The 23,313-nt window shown below is 40.3% G+C and overlaps 2 protein-coding genes across 3 annotated transcripts in view; both read left to right on the top strand.

Annotated features, from left to right (window-relative positions):
* Window positions 1-1,977: 1,977 nt before the first annotated feature.
* On the top strand, window positions 1,978-14,178 carry LOC111952995 (bisphosphoglycerate mutase). 2 transcript variants are annotated; one of them, XM_023972049.2, is made up of 3 exons: window positions 1,978-2,080; window positions 6,142-6,769; window positions 7,556-14,178. In XM_023972049.2, the coding sequence occupies exons 2-3, from the start codon at window positions 6,169-6,171 to the stop codon at window positions 7,729-7,731; spliced, it is 777 nt and encodes a 258-aa protein (XP_023827817.1). In that variant the 5' UTR covers window positions 1,978-2,080; window positions 6,142-6,168; the 3' UTR covers window positions 7,732-14,178. The 2 variants fall into 2 exon arrangements, with proteins under 2 accessions (XP_023827817.1, XP_023827816.1); XM_023972048.2 differs by having other exon boundaries at window positions 6,137-6,769.
* A 3,330-nt stretch (window positions 14,179-17,508) lies between these two features.
* Window positions 17,509-23,313, top strand: part of LOC111952485 (non-muscle caldesmon) — a 53,737-nt gene continuing 47,932 nt past the window's right edge. The window contains exon 1 of the mRNA XM_070435326.1: window positions 17,509-17,590. The gene's annotated coding sequence lies outside the window, so the exon portion shown is untranslated. The remainder of the gene's footprint in view (window positions 17,591-23,313) is intronic.

Genomic DNA, 23,313 nt, shown 5'->3' with positions numbered 1-23,313 from the left:
GTTTTTGAGATTTTAAATAGATTACAACAGAAGGAAAAAGCTTAAATTCCCACTGAAAGGTGACTTCCGAGCTGTGTGGCTCAGAACATCTTTCAAAAAGCTGCCATTTCACTGTGTTTAAGGCAAACACTTGCAGCCCACGTATCATATCAGATTAAGTAATCCAAGATGTAATCAGATGTTTTAATAATGTCATCCGATAACAAATATTTTTAAGTAATCTGGTCTGATTAGTTACTTCATTTTTCGAATCTGATTACATAATCCTTGTTACATGTCTTCTGTTATTACCCAACCCTGATTATACTACTAATACATAATAATAGTATTATACTACTAAGTAATTAATACTTGTACCTATAATATTGTATCCCAGACCAAACTGGTGAAGAAGGCCACATCTCTGCTGGTGGCTGAAAAAGAGTAGATGGTGGTTGACAGAGATACCACACTGAGTGAATGAGTCCCACCACTCAAACTCTCTGGGCTGTCTGTACAGGACCTACAGGTACTATAAGTATGAGTATATACAGACATATTACGATGTAATCAGGAACAGTACTATGAGTATGAGTATATTCAGGTATATTTAGGTACTTTGATTACGAGTACGGAATATTCAGGTACGAATCTGCTTTCTCTTCACAGAATATTTGTAAAGTACTGCAAATTGAGGTTGTTGTTTGAAGAGCGGTACAATGTCGCAAATTAAAGTTTCCAAAGGTGACATAGAGGTACCAGACCAACAGATTCTCAAATTAAAATATTACAAACCGATAAATTCACAGTATGATCTTTCAATTCACACTCTATCCATGTATGGGATATATTATTATGCGAATGTATAGCTCTCTGAAGATATTAAACCTTTGTTCTGGTCGATATTCTAAAATATAATGTGCTACCATAAAAGCAAAACAGATTTTTTTTACAATAAAATTTGAATCAAATCAATGTACAGACAGTACATATTCGTGTTGGTATGTGAGACTGTTATTTTTTAAACCTTGCGATGTGGCAATATAGATTGGAAATCTGACCATGAAGATCATTGAGCTGAAGGGCAAAAAGTGACCTCAGTTGAAGAGGGTAAGAGTATCAGCTGAAACAATGTTGGGGGCTCTGCTGGGAGCCAGGGTCAAAGTCTGTTGACTTAAAGGCCAACCTCAAGACTGTCAAAAAGGAGGAGAAGATAAGGGAAGTAGCAGTTTTACATAGTAAGATAGTAAAATAATTCTAGTCATTCAATAGAAAACATTGTCTTGTTTTTTATGGAAAGTAATGTATTACTTTTATGTAATTTGTTATGAAATTGCATTTATATGATGTAGTATGGACACACACAATGTTGGATAGTTAGAAGTTATTCATAAAAGTGTGTTACTGTCAATAAAGCACTTATTAACATCGTATTATAATTGTCACTTACATGTGTAACAGTATAACTTTAGTCCGTCCCCTCGACTCGGGCGCGAACCAGAGACCCTCTGCAAACATCAACAACAGTCACCCACGAAGCATCGTTACCCATCGCACCACCGCTAACTAGCTAGCCATTTCACATCCGTTACACATTGTCAACAGTCAACTGCACAGTTCATCCCACAAAGTTAACACTGCGTTTGTGTGAGTGCGCGCGTGTGTGAGTGAGTGAATGCGTGTGTGTGCGTGCGAGCCTGCGCATGTTGTTTGCATTGTGTATCAATCATAGTTTATACTGTCGTTTTTTTTACAAAAAAAGTACAGTATTTCCCACTTTGCAGGCAAAACACTAACATAGCAGATACTTATTAATAATGTCCACATTCGGTGACTTTTAAAATGTAGCCAGCTAAATATGCCATGCCACGCCTTCTTCCTCCATGATGACGGTTCCAGACAGCGCGAGCCGTTCCTTTCATCCGTCCATATATGGGCAGCACACGTTACACAAATCCCGCCCAAATGTGAGATTTACCGCTTCGATTGGACCACAAGCTGTCAGTCGCGGACTTCTTTTGAACGCTCTGGATGGTGTTACAAATATCTGTCATCAGTCACGACTGCACGACAATTGGCCTAAACTTGTAACTCACGCAGGGTAAGGTAGTAGCCATGCTATTATTGTAATACATTTTCAGTTTTAATTGTTATTGACCCGCATTTTGTAGCTTGAACGTCTTTACACGCATGCGTTTTTACGAGGGCATGCTATCTGGATTCTGGACAGAGTAGGCTACCAATGTATGAGATGACAAGTGCAAGGCATCCCAGCTAACGTTAGCTGCTTTTATTGTCTGTTGATATGATGTAATAATATGGTATTGCGTATTCATTACGACACAGGGAATGTGTAATAGCCACATTTCGTTGTTTAGATTCAGCGTTACCCTGTGCAATTATGTTTAACTTGGGTTAACATAACCGTGTGTTGGTTTGTAGTATGCCACTTGAAATTATTGACCTACCAGACCCACCCCTTAAACCTCTCAGCCATGTTGATGATGGCTACTGCTTCTGATTCTGATATCACGCTCATTAACAATAGAGTTGCATACAAGTAAAATATTAGGCTTATAGCAAGCGGAGTTGTGTACATGTAACTAATAACAGTGCTTAATTAATAGTGTGTGCCGTGACAAAACGTATGCACGGGTGGAGGGTGACCTCAGTGGATCTGGAAGAAAAAAAACACATTTATAATAAAGCATTGCATGCATATCATCGCAATTGCTAGTGCCGTAGAGTAGAAGCACTTGCAGAAGTAGCAAACATGGGGAACATTTTTAGTACTTTATGGTCCGGGAAAAATGGGGTCTTTTATGAACGCATTTCATGCATTTATACAATGACTGGAGACTTTGGCAGATACCACACAAATGATCGAAATGACAGTTTACTTTGACACAGACAAACTGAGAATCTGAGATCAATAAAAAACAACCTTGTCTTGAATCCATCCATGGCCTAGGCCTCAACCTGGTCTCAGAGCATTTTGTATTATTCTGTATGTGAATCTGAGACACTCCATTTAGTGTGATAAGTTATGTGTGGTATGGTTACATAAGACAGATGCTTACTTAAGTAGGGTGTTTGATCGGGGTGGTTGGGTTCAAATATCATCACAGACAATTCTAAATTCAGCAAAAAAAGAAACTTCCTCTAACTGTCAACTGCATTTATTTTTAGCAAACTTAACGTGTAAATATTTGTATGAACATAACAAGATTCAACAACTGAGACATAAACTGAACAAGTTCCACAGACATGTGACTAACAGAAATGGAATAATGTGACCCTGAATAAGGGGGGGGGGGGGTCAAAATCAAAGGTAACAGTCAGTATCTGGTGAGGCCACCAGCTGCATTAAGTACTGCAGTGCATCGCCTCCTCATGGACTGCACCAGATTTGCCAGTTCTTGCTGGGAGATGTTACCCCGCTCTTCAACCAAGGCACCTTCAAGTTCCCGGACATTTCTGGGGGGAATGGCCATAGCCCTCCATCCCCGATCCAACAGGTCCCAGACGTGCTCAATGGGATTGAGATCCGGGCTCTTCGCTGGCCATGGCAGAACACTGACATTCCTGTCTTGCAGGAAATCGCGCACAGAACGAGCAGTATGGTTGGTGGCATTGTCATGCTGGAGGGTCATGTCAGGATGAGCCTGCAGGAAGGGTATCATATGAGGGAGGAAGATGTCTTCCCTGTAACGCACAGCRTTGAGATTGCCTGCAATGACAACAAGCTCAGTCCGATGATGCTGTGACACACCACCCCAGACCATGACGGGCCCTCCACCTCCAAATCGATCCCGCTCCAGTACAGGCCTCGGTGTAACGCTCATTCCTTCGACGATAAATGCGAATCTGACCATCACCCCTGGTGAAACAAAACTGCGACTCGTCAGTGAAGAGCACTTTTTGCCAGTCCTGTCTGGTTCAGCGATGGTGGGTTTGTGCCCATAGGCGAAGGTCCTGCCTTACAACAGGCCTACAAGCCCTCAGTCCAGCCTCTCTCAGCCTATTGCGGACAGTTTGAGCACTGATGGAGGGATCGTGCGTTCCTGGTGTAACTCGGGCAGTTGTTGTTGCCATCCTGTACCTATCCCGCTGGTGTGATGTTCGGATGTACCGATCCTGTACAGGTGTTATAACACGTGGTCTGCCACTGTGAGGACGATCAGCTGTCAGTCCTGTCTCCTTGTAGCGCTGTCTTAGGCGTCTCATAGTATGTACATTGCCATTTATTGCCCTGGCCACATCTGTAGTCCTCATGCCTCCTTGCAGCATGCCTAAGGCACGTTCAAGCAGATGAGCAGGGCTCTGTTTTTCAGAGTCAGTAGAAAGGCCTCTTTTAGTGTCCTAAGTTTTCATAACTGTGACCATAATTGCCTACCGTCTGTAAGCTGTTACTGTCTTAACCATCGTTCCACAGGTGCATGTTCATTATTTGTTTATGGTTCATTGAACAAGCATGGGAAACAGTGTACCTTTACAATGAAGATCTGTGAAGTTATTTGGATTTTTACGAATTATCTTTGAAAGACAGGGTCCTGAAAGAGGGACGTTTCTTTTTTTGCTGAGTTTAGCTAATTAACAACTTTTCAACTGCCTTTTTAAGTATAACGCAAACGTCTGGCAACGCAAATGTCTAGCAACCCGGCGGTTGCAAGTTCGAATCTCATCACAGACAATTTTTTGCTAATTAGCAACTTTTCAACTTACAAATTTTTTGCTGCTTTGCAATTACTGACCCTAACCTTTTTAGCTAACCCTTCCACTAACCTTTACCCTTTTAGCTAACCCTAACCTGAAACCTTTATTCTAACTTCTAAACTTAACCCTAACCTATGTCCCCTAGCCTAGCTAACGTTAGCAAGCTAGAATTCGTAACATTAGTTTTGCACAGTTGTAACATATTGTACGTTGTGCAAATTCATAACATATTGTACGTTTGCAAATTCGTAACATATAAGACATTGTTGCGAATTCGTAACATAATGTATATTTTTCAAATTTGTGACCTATAATCAGAATTGTAATTTTTAACATATCATACGAAATGGGTGATGGACATCCACAAATGAATACATACCATACGAAACGTAACATATCATACTAAATGCATTGTTCACGTATTTACGTACAGAATAATACGAAATGCTCTGAGGCCAGGTTGTAGGCCTAGGTGTGTGGAGATATATTGTAGGCTACAATATGAGGAAAATATAGTCTGGAAAATGCGTTCCTATTTGACTGAATCACCCAATGATGCGCAGCTCACACGTTGCTGATGGCCAATGCGTTTGTGCCAAAAGCCTATCTCTCTCTTTTTTAACTTTACAAAGTAAATCAAATATTCTTTTAGCTTAAAGCAGACAGATTTGAGTCGTCTCTTTTCATCAGGAGCCATTTGCTTTCTAACCTTGTGTTTTCCCGTGACAGCAGAACTTCTATAACTTTGGCAAATGTATTGCAATTCGCACGGCTATAATTCTGTATGGAAATAAGTGATGGTGCAACGCTGGAGAGATGAGAGTTGCAGGCTCATGTCTATCAGCGTAGAGGGAGAGAGATCATATCAAGTTGATCTCATTCTAGTTCTGTGAGAGATACAGGCGCGCTTCTCATACAGCCATGGCCTCGCGTTGGTTTCAAACAGAGGTTACTATGTTGGGCAAATCATAAGCCCAGGCCGGCCCAACTTGATTCATAAGCCCGGCTGGCCCAACCTGCTGGGATTGAACTTTGACCGCTTTTATTATAATTTTTACATTGCAAAAAAGTGAAAATAAGGTGGCTATTATTCAATCAAATAGGTTGCGGAACAAAGCAGTCCAAAACTGAGCGGTTCCGGCTCAAATGAAGCACGGGTAATAATACAAAGCACCACTGAATTGCTGCTGTACATTTAGGTTGTTGAAACTCATCAAGTAGCCTATTTGAGACTAGTTGAATAATTTTTATTTAAGTTGTGTGCTAAGTGACTGACGATGTTAGCTGGCCACAGTCACAGTCCAGTGCATTATGTAACTGAACCTGCACCCTCAGCTTCTATAATTCAACCCATTGTTTGTTTGTGTACAGTACAGGCTGCTGCTGCCAGCCTGTCCTTCCGGATGTCCTATAATTCAACCCATTGTTTGTTTGTGTACAGTACAGGCTCCTGCTGCCAGCCAGTCTTTCCGTATGTCCAAGTACAAAGTCTTTGTGATGAGGCATGGAGAAGGGGCCTGGACCAAAGAGAACCGCTTCTGCAGCTGGGTGGACCAGAGGCTGAGTGAGGATGGGGTAAAGGAGGCCCTAGCGTGTGGTCACCTCCTAAGAGATGCAGGCTACCACTTGGATGTGGTCTTCACATCCCTGCTCAGCCGCTCCATCCACACAGCCTGGCTGCTGCTAGAGGCCATGGGGCAGGAGTGGGTCCCAGTGGTGAAATCGTGGAGGCTGAATGAGCGCCATTATGGTGCTCTGATCGGACTCAACCGCGCCGAGATGGCCCTAAACCACGGTGAGGAGCAGGTGAAACAGTGGAGGAGGAGTTACGACCTCACGCCGCCGCCTATCGACAAATCACACCCTTACTTTCTGGAGATCTACAACGACCGGCGGTATTCGACTTGCGATGTTTCTAAAGAGGATCTCCCTAAGTCGGAGAGCCTGAAGGATGTCTTAGAGAGGCTCCAGCCATACTGGGATGGCACCATTGTGCCGGAGATCAAACAGGGGAAATCGGTGCTCATCTCTGGGCATGGGAATAGCTGCAGGGCACTGCTGAAACACTTACAAGGTATAACTGGTGTGTGTGCGTGTGTGTGTGTGCGTGCGCAACCACACTAGGCTTGACTGCATCAGCTCCACCATTATTACCATTGACATTTGCTGCACCTCTATTGTCCTTTTTAGTTCTCTTTTGTTACTGCAGATTTGAGTAAGAGCTGCATGGCCACTTTCTCTTTCACTTCCATTTGAATGTTTGAATCTACAAAGGGAGTTCGCTAGGCCCTCTATGCTTTAGGCCTAGTTCGTAACTATCATTCACTCCCATTCGGTTTATAGCAGTATATATGAGTTCCAGAAATGGCACGTGGTTGAACTTGTACAAAAAGGGCACTAGGTTTATGTTACATCAGGCTACAGCCATGAGCTCCACATTGACCTTTTAGCTCCTCCACTGGTCACCCTGTAACTTTATAGACAGTGATGTAATGGGGATATTAATTATAAATCATCTATGCTATATAGCAGGAATTTTTGTCTTGCTCATTTGTTGTCAAAGATGACCTATGTTATAGTCCTACAGTAGTCTGTTGCACATAAGAAAGTTATTCCCTTATCTGTTTATTTTGATTTGGTTTTAATTGGTTATTGAGCCTTCAGATAAGTTTACTTCAGATAGCCCGTGTACAGAAATCAGAAAAGCTTTACATAAGAATATGGGATTAAGCTGTACTAACATAATGGTTATATTATCGTCATGGTGATAGTATAATAGTATGCCACGGGTTGTTTGTTTACTGTGGTTCACAGCATCACGACACTACAAAATCAAACATTATCTCTATTATTTCAACAGGTATATCAGATGCTGATATCGTCAACGTGACGTTACCCACAGGAACGCCCATTCTGATTGAGCTGGATGAGAACTTCCGGCCCACCAAACCCATGCAGCTCCTGGGAGACCAGGAAGCCATCCAGGCAGCCATCAGGAAGGTGGAGGATCAGGGGAAGGTTAAACAAACAGCCTGATTGGCCTGAATCTAGTCAACTGAATTCTAGTCATTCTAGATTCAAAAATCTAGTCAACTGAATTATATTCATTATAGATACTAGTGGCTTCTAGAATCTAGTCAACTGGTTGTAAGACTAATATACGAATTTGCCCAGGCCTGGGCTAGCACTTATTTGGTTGCCTGTTATGCACCATTAATCAGATTCACTCAAAGCTGAATTCTTGATTTAATTCAATCAATATTAAGTACATGCTATTGTAGCCAGTAAGTCTCATAGTGAATTGACCGTATACATAATCGTGGTATGGACTTAACCCAGGCTACCCTATTGGGTGCAACAAGGAAACAAAATAATATTGTTCATACAGAAATAAGTGGTGTGCTGAAGGGAGTTACATTAACAGGCATATCTATCATTAACAAGCATATTTGGTAATAGGCTGACTAAGTGTGTATTGAGGCATTTTGGCATTAAAGGAATAGCAGCCTGTGAAAGCATCAAATGTTCCTTTAAAAAAAAAAAAAAAAACTTCTTCAAACCTCTGTCAAGTGCCTTCACTGCCATTATTCTCAATTTCTGTAGAACTTTGCGATGCAATTTTGTTAGTTCTTACAAGTGAATTATGACTGTGACAGAATACAGAATCTAGCAGTAGAATATGAGCCAGCACTAACAGGCACAAATTATGTTATTTATCAAGAAACTTTAAAAGCACTTCATAACAAGTATTACCTCATTGAGACTGACAGCCAGGCTATTCATTCCAAGACAGGTCGGTGATTGTGTGATCAAAGCTTCTTTTAGTACAGTAATGCTGTAAATGTGTTGTTGAAAAAGATAGGTCAAACTTGATAAGAACATGTCTGCTCATATGCTACATGCTAGTTTAAGAGAAGTTCGTATGAAATAACTAGTGCTCATGCGGTTAATCATAAAATACCTACGTTGACATGCTGATTTATGACTTGCAGTATATTGCCGTATAATTTGACACAAAAGCTTCTCTTGTTTCAATTTATGACCCACCACCTGGATTCGGTCCATTGTAGCAAAATTTGAATTTTATTTGAATTTTATTTTTTACATTGGATGAAAGTAGAGACTCAGAGCTAGAAAATGGTATTTGATACACTGCAGTTGAGGAACAATGGAACATTTATTCTGCTTTGAATGTTGATGAACTTGTAACCCTATTTTTGAGAAAATTGCTATTAATGTTTTGCTACACCTACTGGAGAGCTCTTCTTTGTCTACACCCATTCAACATTGTTCACACCCTCTTAAGCCTCACCCATCTCTTTAAGGATTCACATGTGAGACCATGTGCTAAACAGAGGGAGTAGTGTAGTAAACAACTAAATATTTCAAGGCTAAAAGGGGTAAAAGTAGTAGCCTACAATAAGGAAAAACTCCAGGTAAAAATATGCTTTATCTAGTCCTATATCCTAATATGACATTGTTGCAGGTCATGTTGTTCAACACATTACTATCTCTGGTAAACACACACTATATCAAATAAAATCTATGTTTATTTAAGGTGTAAACGGTACAGTGAAATGGTTACTTGCGTAGTAGTAATATAAAAACAGAAAGAGTCCAGATAAAAATATTTGTTAAATATTTTATAGTTATTAGATGACGCTTACCCAGACAAACCTGTCCATATTGATGGGTCATGTGTAACCACCCCACGGCCACATCTAGCTAAGTGGATGGGTCACTATTGTCTAGACATGTACACTTGTTCATGAAATACAAAAGATGTCTGTAATCCACCCCGGTCACACCTGGCTAACTCGATGTAATCATCTGGCGAAGTTGAGTCTTTTTGTTTAGACCTGTAGCTAAACAATGAGCCGGCATTATCCCAACTCCAACTACAATCAATAGAAACATTGTCATAGCTGTAGTATGAATCTGCAGGTAGCTGTGGTGGTAAAGCTAAAGCTAACCAACTAGGTTCAATGTTAGCTAGGTAACATTAGGCTATAACTAGCAACACAAATGGATTTCTGATTTGAATACATTTTATTTTTGAATGGCAACAATAATAACAATGTTACACATCAATACAGGGACATTCCTGTGAATACAATGAAAGAAATGATATAATAGAACACCAGGCGAACCCCCCCCCCAAATATAATAATTCAGGACATTATTAATGTGACAAGGCAATGAGACATTAACAGCCATTCAGAGACATGACTTTTTCAGAGATATGAATTTTTCCAACTTTTTAAGTTTCACAAGTTTGATAGATTTATAAAATTGTAAAAGGTCAATGGAAAAAAACCTACAAAATAAGGAATCTTCCCACCGCATTTACATTTGTGAATATAATATTTTGCCAAGAGAATAATAATGTTAATAAAACAGTTAGGATCGGAATTACAAGGATAAGCAAAATGTCATTTTAACATCATCAAAGGTAAACATAGGTAATTCTGGAGATTTTATACACAACCATTCATGAATTTCAATCCATAGTTTACTAGAATGGCGGCATGACAAAAATAAATGCTCTATAGATTCTGAATCAGAGGAACAAAAAACACAAGGCATTTTGTCAAAATTGAATCTTTTGTGCAAGAAATCATTAACAGGGATAACTAGACAAGTAAGCTAAAAGGTAGTCGCTTTTGACCATAGCATGGGTTGGTCACTTCCATAGCAATATATTGAATTATAATCACCAAAAATTACTTAATTAACAGCCAATCGTATCCACTTTGTTGCATTTTTTCCCCAAAAGGTTCAAGTGATTCATTTGTAAACTTGGAAAAGAGGGAACAACCTCATAATATAGAAAACTGTTCTTAGTAAGTCCAAGTAAAGGAAGTGGAATTGCTTTGCAAACCTTAATATATTCTCTCTGAGTAATATTAACCTGAAATTTACCAATGAACTCATCGAACGGCAAAAACTCCCCAGTGTCGTCTACCAAATCACATACAAAATGAATACCCTTGTATTCATTTTGAAAGAAATAAGATGTTTTTTCAACTTTTTTAATCCATTTGGCCTTTGAACAGATGAAGGCACCCTGTTCCTTTTTCATCTTCATTTAAATCTAGTTTATTGCTCAGCCTGTTAATATCAACATCTGCTTGGAGAATCTTTTCTGAGCTAGCATTTTACCAGTAGTGATGGCAAGACATTGAATTCTGAATTGAATCATTTCCCATTTGTTCGTAGAAGAAAGAGCAGGATCGAGACAGGTCTCTCTGGTAAGAGCTTTAGGCTGTAAACCAAATGACTCATTCTTTAAAAGAAAAGAGTTACATTTGCAGTATGCTTTAGAAAATCTCTTGTCATTATCAAAATAAAAGGAAAGAATAATGGAACAATGGTCTGTCAGAGGAGCTGAGGAAATACTACATTCACTGACAAGATTCATAAGATTGGAAGATGCCAACCAATTATCAATTCTAGATTTGAATTGTCTGTCGCTAGTTGTAGAATTGAACCAAGAAAATTGTTTTAAAGTTGGATTCTGTGAACGCCAAATGTCGGAAAGTTGAAGTTGGAGCAGAAATGTAGAATTAAGTTATTAAAACAATGGGCTGAATGCCTGGTGGGATACCTATCCATCCAGTCATGAGGAGCAACATTTTAATCCCCTCCAGCAATAATGTTATCTGTAGAATATTTGTTTTTCAATTCAATTAAGACTTCACTAATAGATGTTAGAAGAATATAGTTTTTTGACTGTATGTTATAACCATAAATATTTACCAATATGTAACATGACCCTTTTATATTCGAAAACAATAGTTATCCAGTGACCCTCAGCATCACACCTGCTTTCTTAAACTGTACCAGGAAACCATCTGAAAAGTATTCCCACACCAGCAGAATGAGATGAGCCATGGCTAAAAATGATCTTGTCACCCCATTGTGAAGTCCAACATTTTTAAGTCAGCATCTGAGGAACGTGTCTCTTGAAATAAAAAACAATTGGACTTTAATGAATCTTTACAAAAACAAAAATTCAATGCGTTTTAAATTGGTACGTAAACCCCTGGTGTTCAAGAGTAAAAAGCAAAGAAATGTTGAAGAGCAGAGTATCCGAGATAGAGTTGTCTAGAAAAACGGCGACCCTGAATATGACGGTAGCATAAGCCCTTCAAAAATGTACTTGACGAACAGTAACGACCGTAGACGAACAGTAACGACCATAAAAGGAAAATAAATGGATAGACCGTGTAATAACACATATTATATTAATAGTTTAGATCTTCAATTGAACTCTCAAACTTAAAATAAAAACATCTTTGACAGCTAATCAAGCCATATGAAAAATAAATGGAGATTTACTTACATAAAATCAATCTTGAAACAAAACGAAATGAATAAAAGCTAACTGATATCTTAGTATGCCATCAAGTGAGAATCAAAAATCAGTGTGCTTACGTTGGTTAATGTTCACATTCAAAACTCGCCACTACGGACAGTATGGCCCTATGCAATATCACCTATATGCGGTGTTCAGATAAACGATTGCATGAATAAACTCACCAGTTGAAACGGTATATGGCTTCATTAGTATAAGCAGGCCAACTCATGAAGCATAAATCAGTCAGTCACGTGGCTCCACCCTGTGGTCGTCAATGACAGCAAACCCCTCGCGAAAGGAGGCTTTTTTTCTCCCTGCGTCTTGCCTCATCGACCTGTGGCCACAGCTTCGCATGGGCATCCCTGTGGCGCTTGCTCAAATCTTCTGCAAAGCGAATGCCTTTCTCCCTGTAGATCGGCGCAAGTTTGGCAGCTCTCCACACCTCGTCTCTCACGTTCCTCAACGCAAACATCATGATGACCTGTCTGTGTCTGTTCATCTCCTTTCTCTTATCTCCGAGAGGGTGTACAACATCTACAGCAATGTTCACAGCAGGGGGATATGGAACAATCTTCCCAATAATGTCAATCACAATCCCTCTGATATTCTCACCATCAGTTTCAGGTAGCCTGTTCAGTCTCGGCCCCCATCGGCGCTTGTATCGGTCCAGTTCAGCACTGGCTGTGCGCAGCTCCTCGTTTTCTTTTGTCAGGGCATCAACTTTATTTTTCAACAGTTTCACATCCGTGGTAATATCCTTAATGCTTGCTGCATTAAACTCTGTAGTTTTGTGGGGTTTCGAAGGGGTTTGGACACCTGTACCGAAGACTAATTCCTCCGACCTCGATACCGTTACTTCTAGGAGAGTGTCAAAATCTTCTATAGATTTTTTTGCTAACTTCCATCTCAGCTAATGTTACTAGTTAGCTAGTCTTGGCTGAACTTGCTTGAAGTATAACAAAGTGGAAAAGTGATGTTCGGTAAACCCCAAAAAAAGACAGCAAAAATTTAGAGCATCAATGTTGTTGAGAAATGTAGCAAAACTTTTGTAGTTCTCGATTGATAATGTTGTCTTACACGGCTGTAGAAAGGACTATCAAGACATACTGAGCAGCTCACGTTATAGACAGAAGCAGGCTACATGGCAGACCAATCCAAACTCATCTCCCGGCATGTCCAGCCCATCCATTATCTCAGCCAGTGTTACCTTAAAAGTAAAAGTATTCTTAACATAGTTTAGGTTATGTGAACACCACTGCATTTTTAATTGAATACAGTGCTACTAAAGATGTTTAAGATTTGTACATTATTGGGATACTAGTATTCAGGGCCGGTCCTGGCCGTTCTGCAGCCCTAGGCGGAAAAAAAATGGCTGCCATTACAAGAATAATCCCAGTAAGCAAAATTAAGTTGAAAAAACGTCTAAAATAAGTATTTTTTCCAGACGTTGAAGTTGGGTTCAATTTAAGCTCTGAATGGAAGTTTTAAAATAGGTATTTTCCGGTCGTTGAAAATAGGTATTTTCTGGATGTTTAAATCAGGTACATTTTTTGGTTCTGAATGAAAGTTGAAAATATGTAATTTATAGACGTCTATGTTTGGGCCAAATCAAGGCTGGTCCAGACTGGGAAAAAATCGGAACCAAACATAGACCAAAAAAGTCCACTTTGACATTATGTGGCATAGTGTGTAGGCCAGTGACAGAAAAATCTAATTTCAATACATTTCAAATTCAGGCTGTAACTCAACAAAATGTGAAAAAATTCAAGGGGTGTGAATACTTTCTGAAGGCACATTGTTTGTGGGGCATTACTGTGGTGTTTTCTTTTACCCAGGGAAGATAAATGTATGTTACTTTGTTTGTGTGTCTCATTTTGTATTGTACGTCTGTCTGTCTAATATTTTTGTTACGCTCGCCATCTGTGTCATAATAACCATCATCTTTGGTGTTGTGGTCATTAGGGAAATGATGACTAATATTATTAGTTAATCCCTAAAACCGTAAATGTGTAAATATATTGATACTACAAAATACTGTAGTCATGTCCTGTAATGTATTATCCCCACGGTTATACTAAATGTGCAATGATGACATTAAGTATTAAACTTAGTTTGAAAACTTGGCTTTGCCATTTGATGGTTTCCATGGTGGTTATAAAATTAAAGGGAAATGACTCACTCTGTATTTGTAACGAATGTGAAAACAGAGTCAATAACACCCGAGGACAGAACCAAGGGGAGTGACAGATATAGGGAAGATAATCAAGGAGGTGATGGAGTCCAGGTGAGTGTCATGAGGCGCAGGTGCGCGAGACGATGGTGACAGGTGTGCGGGATAATCAGCAGCCTGATGACCTAGAGGCCGGAGAGGGGAGTATACGTGATAGTAATGATATGACTGTCTCAGAAGTTTTCTTTGGGGTAAAAATGCCAAAGATGTTTCAAAGATGTGAAAGTATATCAGTGTAGTTGGTAGTGTATTATGATAAATGTTCCTTTAAGAAAATGTCTGTTCCTACCTGTTGGAGCTACAGTTTCCCTGAATCATGATACAGTCAAGTGAACTGCAATGAGCAAAGCCCAAAGATAATGAACCTCGACAATAGATAATGAACCTTTTCGTCCGGGTGACCACAGGCGGATACAGCGGGGAGTGGATGTTTTAGTTATTTGGCATGAAGGAGAAGACGGGGACTGCGCCAAAAACCATCAGTTCTGGGTGTGAGACTGTCGCCTGGGATCAGGCTAACAAGAATGAGGAGTATGGTGTACAATATGATTCTTATTCCCCCTTGTGCTTAAACTGAGCTTGCATGTTGCAAAGGAACCAATAGAACATTTTTCAAAAGTGCAACCCTCACCCAGCTTGCATTCCAGAGAGGTAAAGCAAGATTTTAAATAATATTTGAACCTAGATCTGTTTAGCGTATTGGGAGGGTACTGTATATGTACTATAGGCCTACACATGCACTACATGACCAAAAGTATATGGACACCTGCTCGTCCAACATCTCATTCCAAAATCATAGGCATGAATAGAGAGTTGGTCCTTCCTTTGCCGCTATAGGAGCCTCCACTGTTCTGGGAAGGCTTTCCACTAGATGTTGGAACATTGCTGCGGGGACTTGCTTCCATTCAGCCACGAGCATTCGTGAGGTCAGGCACCGATGTTGGGTGATTAGGCCTGGCTTGCAGTTAGCGTTCCAATTCATCCCAAAAGTGTTCGATGGGGTTGAGGTCAGGGCTCTGCTGGCCAGTCAAATTCTTCCCCACTGATCTCGACAAAGCAATTCTGTTTGGACCTCACTTTGTGCACAGGGGCATTATAATGCTGAAACAGGAAAGGGCCTTCCCCAAACTGTTGCCACAAAGTTGGAAGCACAGAATCGTCTAGAATGTCATTGTATGCTGTAGCGTTAAGATGTCCCTTCACTGGACCTAAGGGGCCTAGTCCGAACCATGAAAAACAGCCCCAGACCATTATGCCTCCTCCACCAAACTTTACAGCTGGCACTATGCAGTCGAGCAGGTAGCATTCTCCTGACATCCGCCAAACCCAGATTCGTCCGTCGGACTGCCAGATGGTGAAGCGCGATTCATCACTCCAGAGAACACATTACCACTGCTCCAGAGTCCAATGGCGGTGAGCTTTACACCACTCCAGCCGATGCTTGGCATTACGCATGGTGTGCGGCTGCTCAGCCATGGTAACAGATTTCATGAAGCTCCCGACAAACAGTTATTGTGCTGATGTTGCTTCCAGAGGCAGTTTGGAACTCAGTAGTGAGTGTTACAACCGAGGACAGCACTCTGCGGTCCCTTTCTGTGAGCTTGTGTGGCCTACCACTTCGCAGCTGAGCCGTTGTTGCTCCAAGACGTTTCTACTTCACAATAACGGCACTTACAGTTGACCGGGGCAGCTCGAGCAGGGCAGAAATTTGACGAACTGACTTGTTGGAAAGGTGACATCCTATGACTTTGCAACGTTGAAAGTCGCCGAGCTCTTAAGTAAGTCCATTCTACTGCCAATGATTTTGTCTATGGAGATTGCATGGCCGTGAGCTCAACTTTATACACCTGTCAGCAACAGCTGTGGCTGAAAGAGCCGAATCCACTCATTTGAACAGGTTCCACATATTTCTGTACATATACTGTATCCTTTGAACACGATTGCTCTTTTATTGAGGTGGACAGAGGAGTTTCAATGAGCTGTTGACCGTTGGAGTAGTAACATGTCCTTGTTTGGTGGGAGGCTACTGTAGCTCTGTGTTCTGGCAGGAGAGAGAGATGTCAGCTGTTGGAAAGGACTTTTATAGTCTCTTTTATTTACTCATACATTTCGGCGTGGTTCAGATTCTTTTTAGATTACTGCATTGACTTCCCATCTCACTTAATAAAACTCCTTTTAAACGGATTATATTGCCAGTTTGCAAGCACAGTATAAGTAAGCTACACGGTATATTTATTTGTTGGTACATTTTCTGTCAATCACATTAGTTATTGGTCTCGCAGCACTCGCCACTCTACTTAGTTTGTATATTCCGACCTGAAATAGCTGCATCCAATAGCTGCCAGTATGGTTAGTAATTAACTATGTAATTATTAGCCTACAGCTTTATTGAAAGCAGTAATGGTTTCCCCAATACCCTTTGAATGAGGTATTAGCTCTTAAGGATGGTCTCCCACCTATAGTCTGCCTATCTGTTTCTAAAGAATGAATCAGACAGCATTCCCACCTGGACTATATCATGGTCCCCTCCCTTGTTCTCTTTGCCCTGCCACATTTTTGTACATTTCACATCTGTCACATACCAAAGCTGCTATATGGCCAGCTCCAAGACTAATGGCACAGTGCCAAGTTTCGTCACATTATTTCGAAGTATTTGTTGAGAGAACAGCCAAAGTCTTTCAATATTGATTTCTATTTATTTCTTCAAAAACATGATTTGTCATTTTTTGGTGAAGTATCATTGTGGAGATAAGGTGGTCGGCTACCGGTTAATAAGAGCGTTAGAACAGTAACAGAAAGGTCGCTGGTTCGAATCCTAGAGCCGACTAAGTAAAACAATCTGTGGATGTTCCCTTGAGCAAGGAAGTTAACCCACTGTTCCCCGGCCGTCATTGTAAATAAGAATTTGTTATTAACTGACTTGCCTGGTTAAATAAAATAAATATATGAATTGCTCTGGATAAAAGCACCTGCGAAATGACTGAAACATATATAAGGATGCTTCATCATATTAGAAAGCAATAGTTACCTTTTTTAGAAGAAAAATACATTACAACTCTTTATTATTGCTTTTATCCTGAGCGTTTCATGATTAGGAAAAGCCAACTGCCTCCGATACACATAGATGACTACAGGTAGAGAGAGAAATAGCCAATGTAGCCTAAACATTTTAGAAATGTGAGCGAGACGGGAGGAGCCAAAACTGCACCATAGCCAATGGATAAAAGCTCAATTGTTTCAACTCTCTCCGAAGCTTCTGACATCGAACATAAAGAAACAACTGAACTTGGCTTTCTGCAGGACAGGTACGTTTGAATTAAATATTAACTTTACATGTATTAATTTCACACGCGAGAACATGTGCCACAACTCACCGCGGAGCATCAGTTGCCACGATTTTGTGCGCATCCCATTTCCCAAAGAAATTCGAGGCTTATTGCAGGCTAGGCTGCGGGTATAGTTCAAGAATAATACGGTATTCCTCATAGTATGAAATGAAACGATTTCACATAAAATGTTTGCCATGTTTGCTGTATGTTCTTTAAATGGATAATTGCAACACAGTTCTACTAGTTTATTGACTCAGTAGGGTAACGTTGGGTAGCACCCCTTAAGAACAATTTCCAATTGCTGCGAAAAAAAAGCAAGGTTTGGTAAAAATAAATATAAGAAAACAAGTAGATATCAAACAAACTATGAAGAAAAATAAGAGGCCCCAACACACTCACCTTAAATTTGACTGCTTTATTAATTAAAAACGGATTACATTTTTTTTGAAATCTCTAAGCAAGTGGATTATTTCTCTTTAGGCTCCCCTAATGGTATACAGGGCCTTCAGAAACTATTCATACCCGTTGACTTATTCCCCCAAAAATTCCACAGCCTGAATTCAAAATCAATTAAATATATTTTTGTTGTTGATATTTTTTCTAATTTATTGAAAATGGAATACATAAATATCTAATTTACATGAGTATTCACACCCCATGTTAAAATCACCTTTTGCAGCGATAACAGTCTGGATGGTACAATATTTGCACATTATAATTATTTTTTAATTCTTCAAGCTCTGTCAAATTGGTTATTGATCATTGCTAGAAAGCCATTTCTGAGTCTTGCCATAGATGTTCAAGACAATTTAAGTCAAAACTGTAACTAGACCACTCGGGAACATTCAGTGTCGTCTTGGTAAGCAACTCCAGTGTATATTTGTTTAGGTTATTGTCCTGATGAAAGGTGAATTTGTCTCCCAGTGTCTGTTGGAAAGCAGACTGAACCAGGTTTTCCTTTAGGATTTTGCCTCTGCTTAGTTCTATTCTTAGAAATAATGGACTGTTTCTTTTTATCCTAAAAAACTCCCTAGTCCTTGCCAATGACAAGCATACCCATAACATGATGCAGCCACCACCATGCTTGAACGTATGAAGAGGGGTACTCAGTTACGTTTTGCCCCAAACATAACACTTTGTAATCGGGACATAAAGTAAAAATTTTGCCACATTTTTGGCAGTTGTACTTTAGTGCCTTATTGCAAACAGTATGCATGTTTGGAATATTTTGATTCTGTTCATGCTTCCTTCTTTTCACTCTGTCATCTAGGTTAGTATTGTGGATGAACTACAATGTTGTTGATCCGTCCTCAGTTTTCTCTATCCGGATCAGAGTTCATCCTCTCCATTCACCATGGTATGCTGAGAATAGTGTCAACATCTTTAGTACACAACAACAATCAAAACAATCAATCCCTAATACATGAATTGCTTCACTCATATAGTTATTAACATACTAATCTCAAATCAATCATTCAGTTTTAAAAATCATTCCGTTTCCAAGTCATAATCAAAAACCCAATTAATTATCCAACCAAAATTTAGAATGACATTGCTCAGTCATTCAAATTGGTTCTATCACTCAAAGTAAAAATAACCTCAATTTAACAACATTGGCAGAATGTACATTTATATTAACATCCAGTGTAATTATCCCATAATTCTACTATTAACTTTTTTTATCATGATTATAATACAGAAATGAACCACACCTATCACAGCCATTAAACTCTTTAACTGTTTTAAAGTTACCATTGGCCTCGGGTGAAATCCTGAGCAGTTTCCTTCCTCTCTGGCAACTGAGTTAGGAAGGACGCCTGTATCCTTGTACTAACTGGGTGTATACACCACCCCAAGAGTAATAAATAACTTCACCATGCTCAAAGGGATATTCAAGTTTTTACCTATCCACCAATAGGTGTCCTTCTTTGCGAGGCATTGGAAAACCTCCCTGGTCTTTGTGGTTGAATCTGTGTTTGAAACTCACTGCTCGACTGAGAGATCTTACAGATAATTGTATGTGTGTGCTACAGAGATGAGGTAGTCATTCAAAAATCATGTTAAACACATGCAACTTATGTGACTTTTTAAGGAATTTTTTTGCAATTTTGAATTCAGGCTGTAACACAACAAAAAGTGGAATAAGTCAAGGGGTGTCAATACTTTCTGAAGGCACTGTAATATAAAACATTTAAAGATCTGACATAATTAGATAATATTTATATACCTTTTTATAAAATACTAAATATTAAATCAACTTACCTCAGAATCGTTTTATCAGATGAGACAGATACCTTTTTTTTTTAGCAAGAGTAGTGGCACCCAGAGAAGGTTTGACACCGCTATATTGATTGTTATTACTAAATAATGCTTAATAATGATACGATGCCTTGGAAATGATATAAATAGTGGAGCAGAGTTTTTGGTAGCAAGTTGAGAAACAATGAAGAAACGTTTATTTTCATATTCTTTAGATTCTCAAGATTTATTTGTCCCTTATTCAATCTGAATATAATTAGAGAAAGAATAAATGTACATATTTTACAACATCCATTTACCAAAGATGCTAACTGCATTCTGCATTCCCTTCGAAGGGAAGAAAGACTTAGGGCTGGATTCAAACAGTAGTGCCGAAGATCTGCATTGTAGCGCGGTTGAAATGTAAAAGTCATTTCCAACTGAGTCGACATACGCAGCGTTTACCGTGAATGCAGTCTCAGCGAACGCGGAAACATTGCCTTTAAATTTAAATCACGCTATATGCTGATCTTCGGCGCTACTGATTGATTCCAGGCCTTAGGCTATTTTAGCCTTGTAACAGCGCCATGGTCTCAACTGTTAAACTAGATCACATGCCTCAGACACCTTGTTTTTGAAGCTTGGTTAGTAAAAACTCTTATTCCAGACATGATGATGAGCATGAAGCCAGTCTGGTGATATGAAAGCAGCCACAGACAGTCTCAACTTGTTTGAAGTATTTTCTTGGGCTTTAAAGGCGTGTAATTGAAGGCCACTCTCTGCATTCATCACCCCAGCTATAGTCACATGCACGTGCACACAGGCACACATTCGCGCGCACACACACAAAACCAAGTGGAGCCCATTGGAAATATGTGACCTGCAGAACAAAACGGGTGAAAAGAAAGAAATGGTTAATTCGAGCATTCCTCAATCATGAAGTAAGAGTAAGCTGAAACCCATGGATTTTGTTGATTTAAGTCTGTGCAAGTATGCCTTAAGTAGCCTAGCTTGCAGATGTTTCGCCAGCCAGTAACATAGAATCAAAAATTCCTAGGAATTACACCATACAGTACCAGTCAAAAGTTTGGATACACCTACACATTCAAGGGTTTTTCTTTATTTGTACTATTTACTACATTGTAGAATAATTGTGAAGACATCAACACTATGAAATACCACATATGGAATCAGGTAGTAACCCCCCAAAAATGTGATTCTTCAAAGTAGCCACCCTCTGCCTTGATGACAGCTTTGCACACTCTTGGCATTCTCTCAACCAGCTTCACCTGGAATGCTTTTCCAACAGTCTTGAAGGAGTTCCCACATATGCTGAGCACTTGTTGGCTGCTTTTCCTTCACTCTGCGGTCCAACTCATCCCAAACCACCTCAATTGGGTTGAGGTTGGGGTGATTGTTGAGGCCATGTCATCTGATGAGACACTCCATCACTCTCCTTCTTGGTCAAATAGCCCTTACACAGCCTGGAGGTGTGTTGGGTCATTGTCCTGTTGAAAAATAAATGATAGTCCCACTAAGCACAAACCAGATGGGATGGCGTATTGCCGCAGAATGCCGTGGTAGCCATGCTGGTTAAGTGTGCCTTGAATTCTAAATAGATCACTGACAATGCCACCAGCAAAGCACCCCCCACACCATCACATCTCCTCTTCTGTGCTTCACGGTGGGAACCACACATGCAGAGATCATCCGTTCACATACTCTGCGTCTCACAAAGACACGGCGGTTGGAACCAAAAATCTCAAATTTGGACACATCAGACCAAAGGACAGATTTCCACCGGTCTAATATCTATTGCTCATGTTTCTTGGCCCAAGCAAGTCTCTTCTTATTATTGGTGTCCTTTAGTAGTGGTTTCTTTGCAGCAATCCAACCATGAAGGCCTGATTCAAGCAGTCTCATCTGAACAGTTGATGTTGAGATGTGTCTGTTACTTGAACTCTGTGAAGCATTTATTTGGGCTGCAATTTTTGAGGCTGGTAACTCTAATGAACTTATCCTCTGCAGCTGAGGTAACTCTGGGTCTTCCTTTCCTGTGGCGGTCCTCATGAGAGCCAGTTTCATCATAGCGCTTGTTGGTTTTTGCGACTGCACTTGAAGAAACGTTCAAAGTTCTTGAAATTTTCTGGATTGACTGACTTTCATGTCTTAAAGTAATAATGGACTGTCGTTTATCTTTGCTTATTTGAACTGTTCTTGTCATAATACAGTATGGACTTGGTATTTTACCAAATAGGGCTATCTTCTGTATACCACCCCTCCATGATTGGCTCAAACGCATTAAGAAGGAAATAAATTCCACAAATTAACTTTTAACAAGGCACGCATGTTAATTGAAATGCTTTCCAGGTGACTACTTCATGAAGCTGGTTGAGAGAATGTCAAGAGTGTGCATGTAGTGTATTTTCCCCCCTCCTTGTGGATTAGAAGTTCTCGCATCTGCTTTACCCAGGCCAGTGTGTGTGTGCGTGTGTGTGTGTGCACGCTCTCTCTACCCTGACCCAGGCAGTGAATACTATAATTTGACTTAACACTCTGTTTGTCATACATTAAGCAGACGTCCTGCAGTGGAAAAGCTGTGTGCCGCAGAGTACACGCCAAGCCAGGCTCCTATTCCTTAGATGGTAGTGGTTATGGAGACCAAAGCCCGAGCCTCATTGTGGATGTGTGTGAGCCGTTGAGCCATCGTCTCCTGATGAACAATGAGTTTGTCTCCTGGGGACCAGGAATGGCTTCTGGCTACAACTATCTCTCCTATAGAAGATCATCCACTTTTCTAGTTAGTCAGTGGCTGTGAGAAAGGGATTTGTGAATCTCATTGGAGAGAAAAAAAGAGCACAAGGCTGTCTCTTCCTGATACACGTGTGTCTAGGTCTGTGTTTTTGTGTCTTAGTATTCAAACCTGTGTCACAGTGCTAAAACACTTGTCTCCTGTGTGCCGTAAGGCTGTGTAAAACCGCCGAGCTAAAGCCAAGGCAGTTGCTCCAGGAGCTAAACCAAGACTTCAGGTCTCAGTTAAGGTTATCATGCAAGTGTGTTTCACCTCAGTGAAACTCTGAAGCCTCTCTCTTCAGAGTGCACCCGTGTTGGGAAAGGGGGATACCTAGTAAGTTTCAGAACTGAATGCATTAAACCCGAAATGCGTCTTCCGTGTTTAACCCAACCACTCTGAATAACAGAGGTGCAGGGGGGCTGCCTTAATTGACATCATCGGGGCCCGGGGGGCAGTTGTTGTTGGGGGTTAACTGCCTTGCTCGAGCAGAACAGCAGAGTTTTTCACCTTTCGCTACAATATTATCATCTTTAGAACCCTCTCTGTGATTTGAATCAGCGGCCTTAACCTCTGGGTTACCTGCTACCCGCTGTCTCATTGTGTCACTGCCATAAAGGCAGCTTAGAAATGTGAATTGCATTACATGTTTAGGTAAGGATGAGATGCT

This window comes from Salvelinus sp. IW2-2015, linkage group LG26 (genome assembly GCF_002910315.2).
Source record: "Salvelinus sp. IW2-2015 linkage group LG26, ASM291031v2, whole genome shotgun sequence".
Taxonomy (NCBI): Eukaryota; Metazoa; Chordata; class Actinopteri; order Salmoniformes; family Salmonidae; genus Salvelinus; species Salvelinus sp. IW2-2015.
Note: the sequence above shows the minus strand (reverse complement) of the source record. Positions and strands in the feature narration are given on the sequence as shown.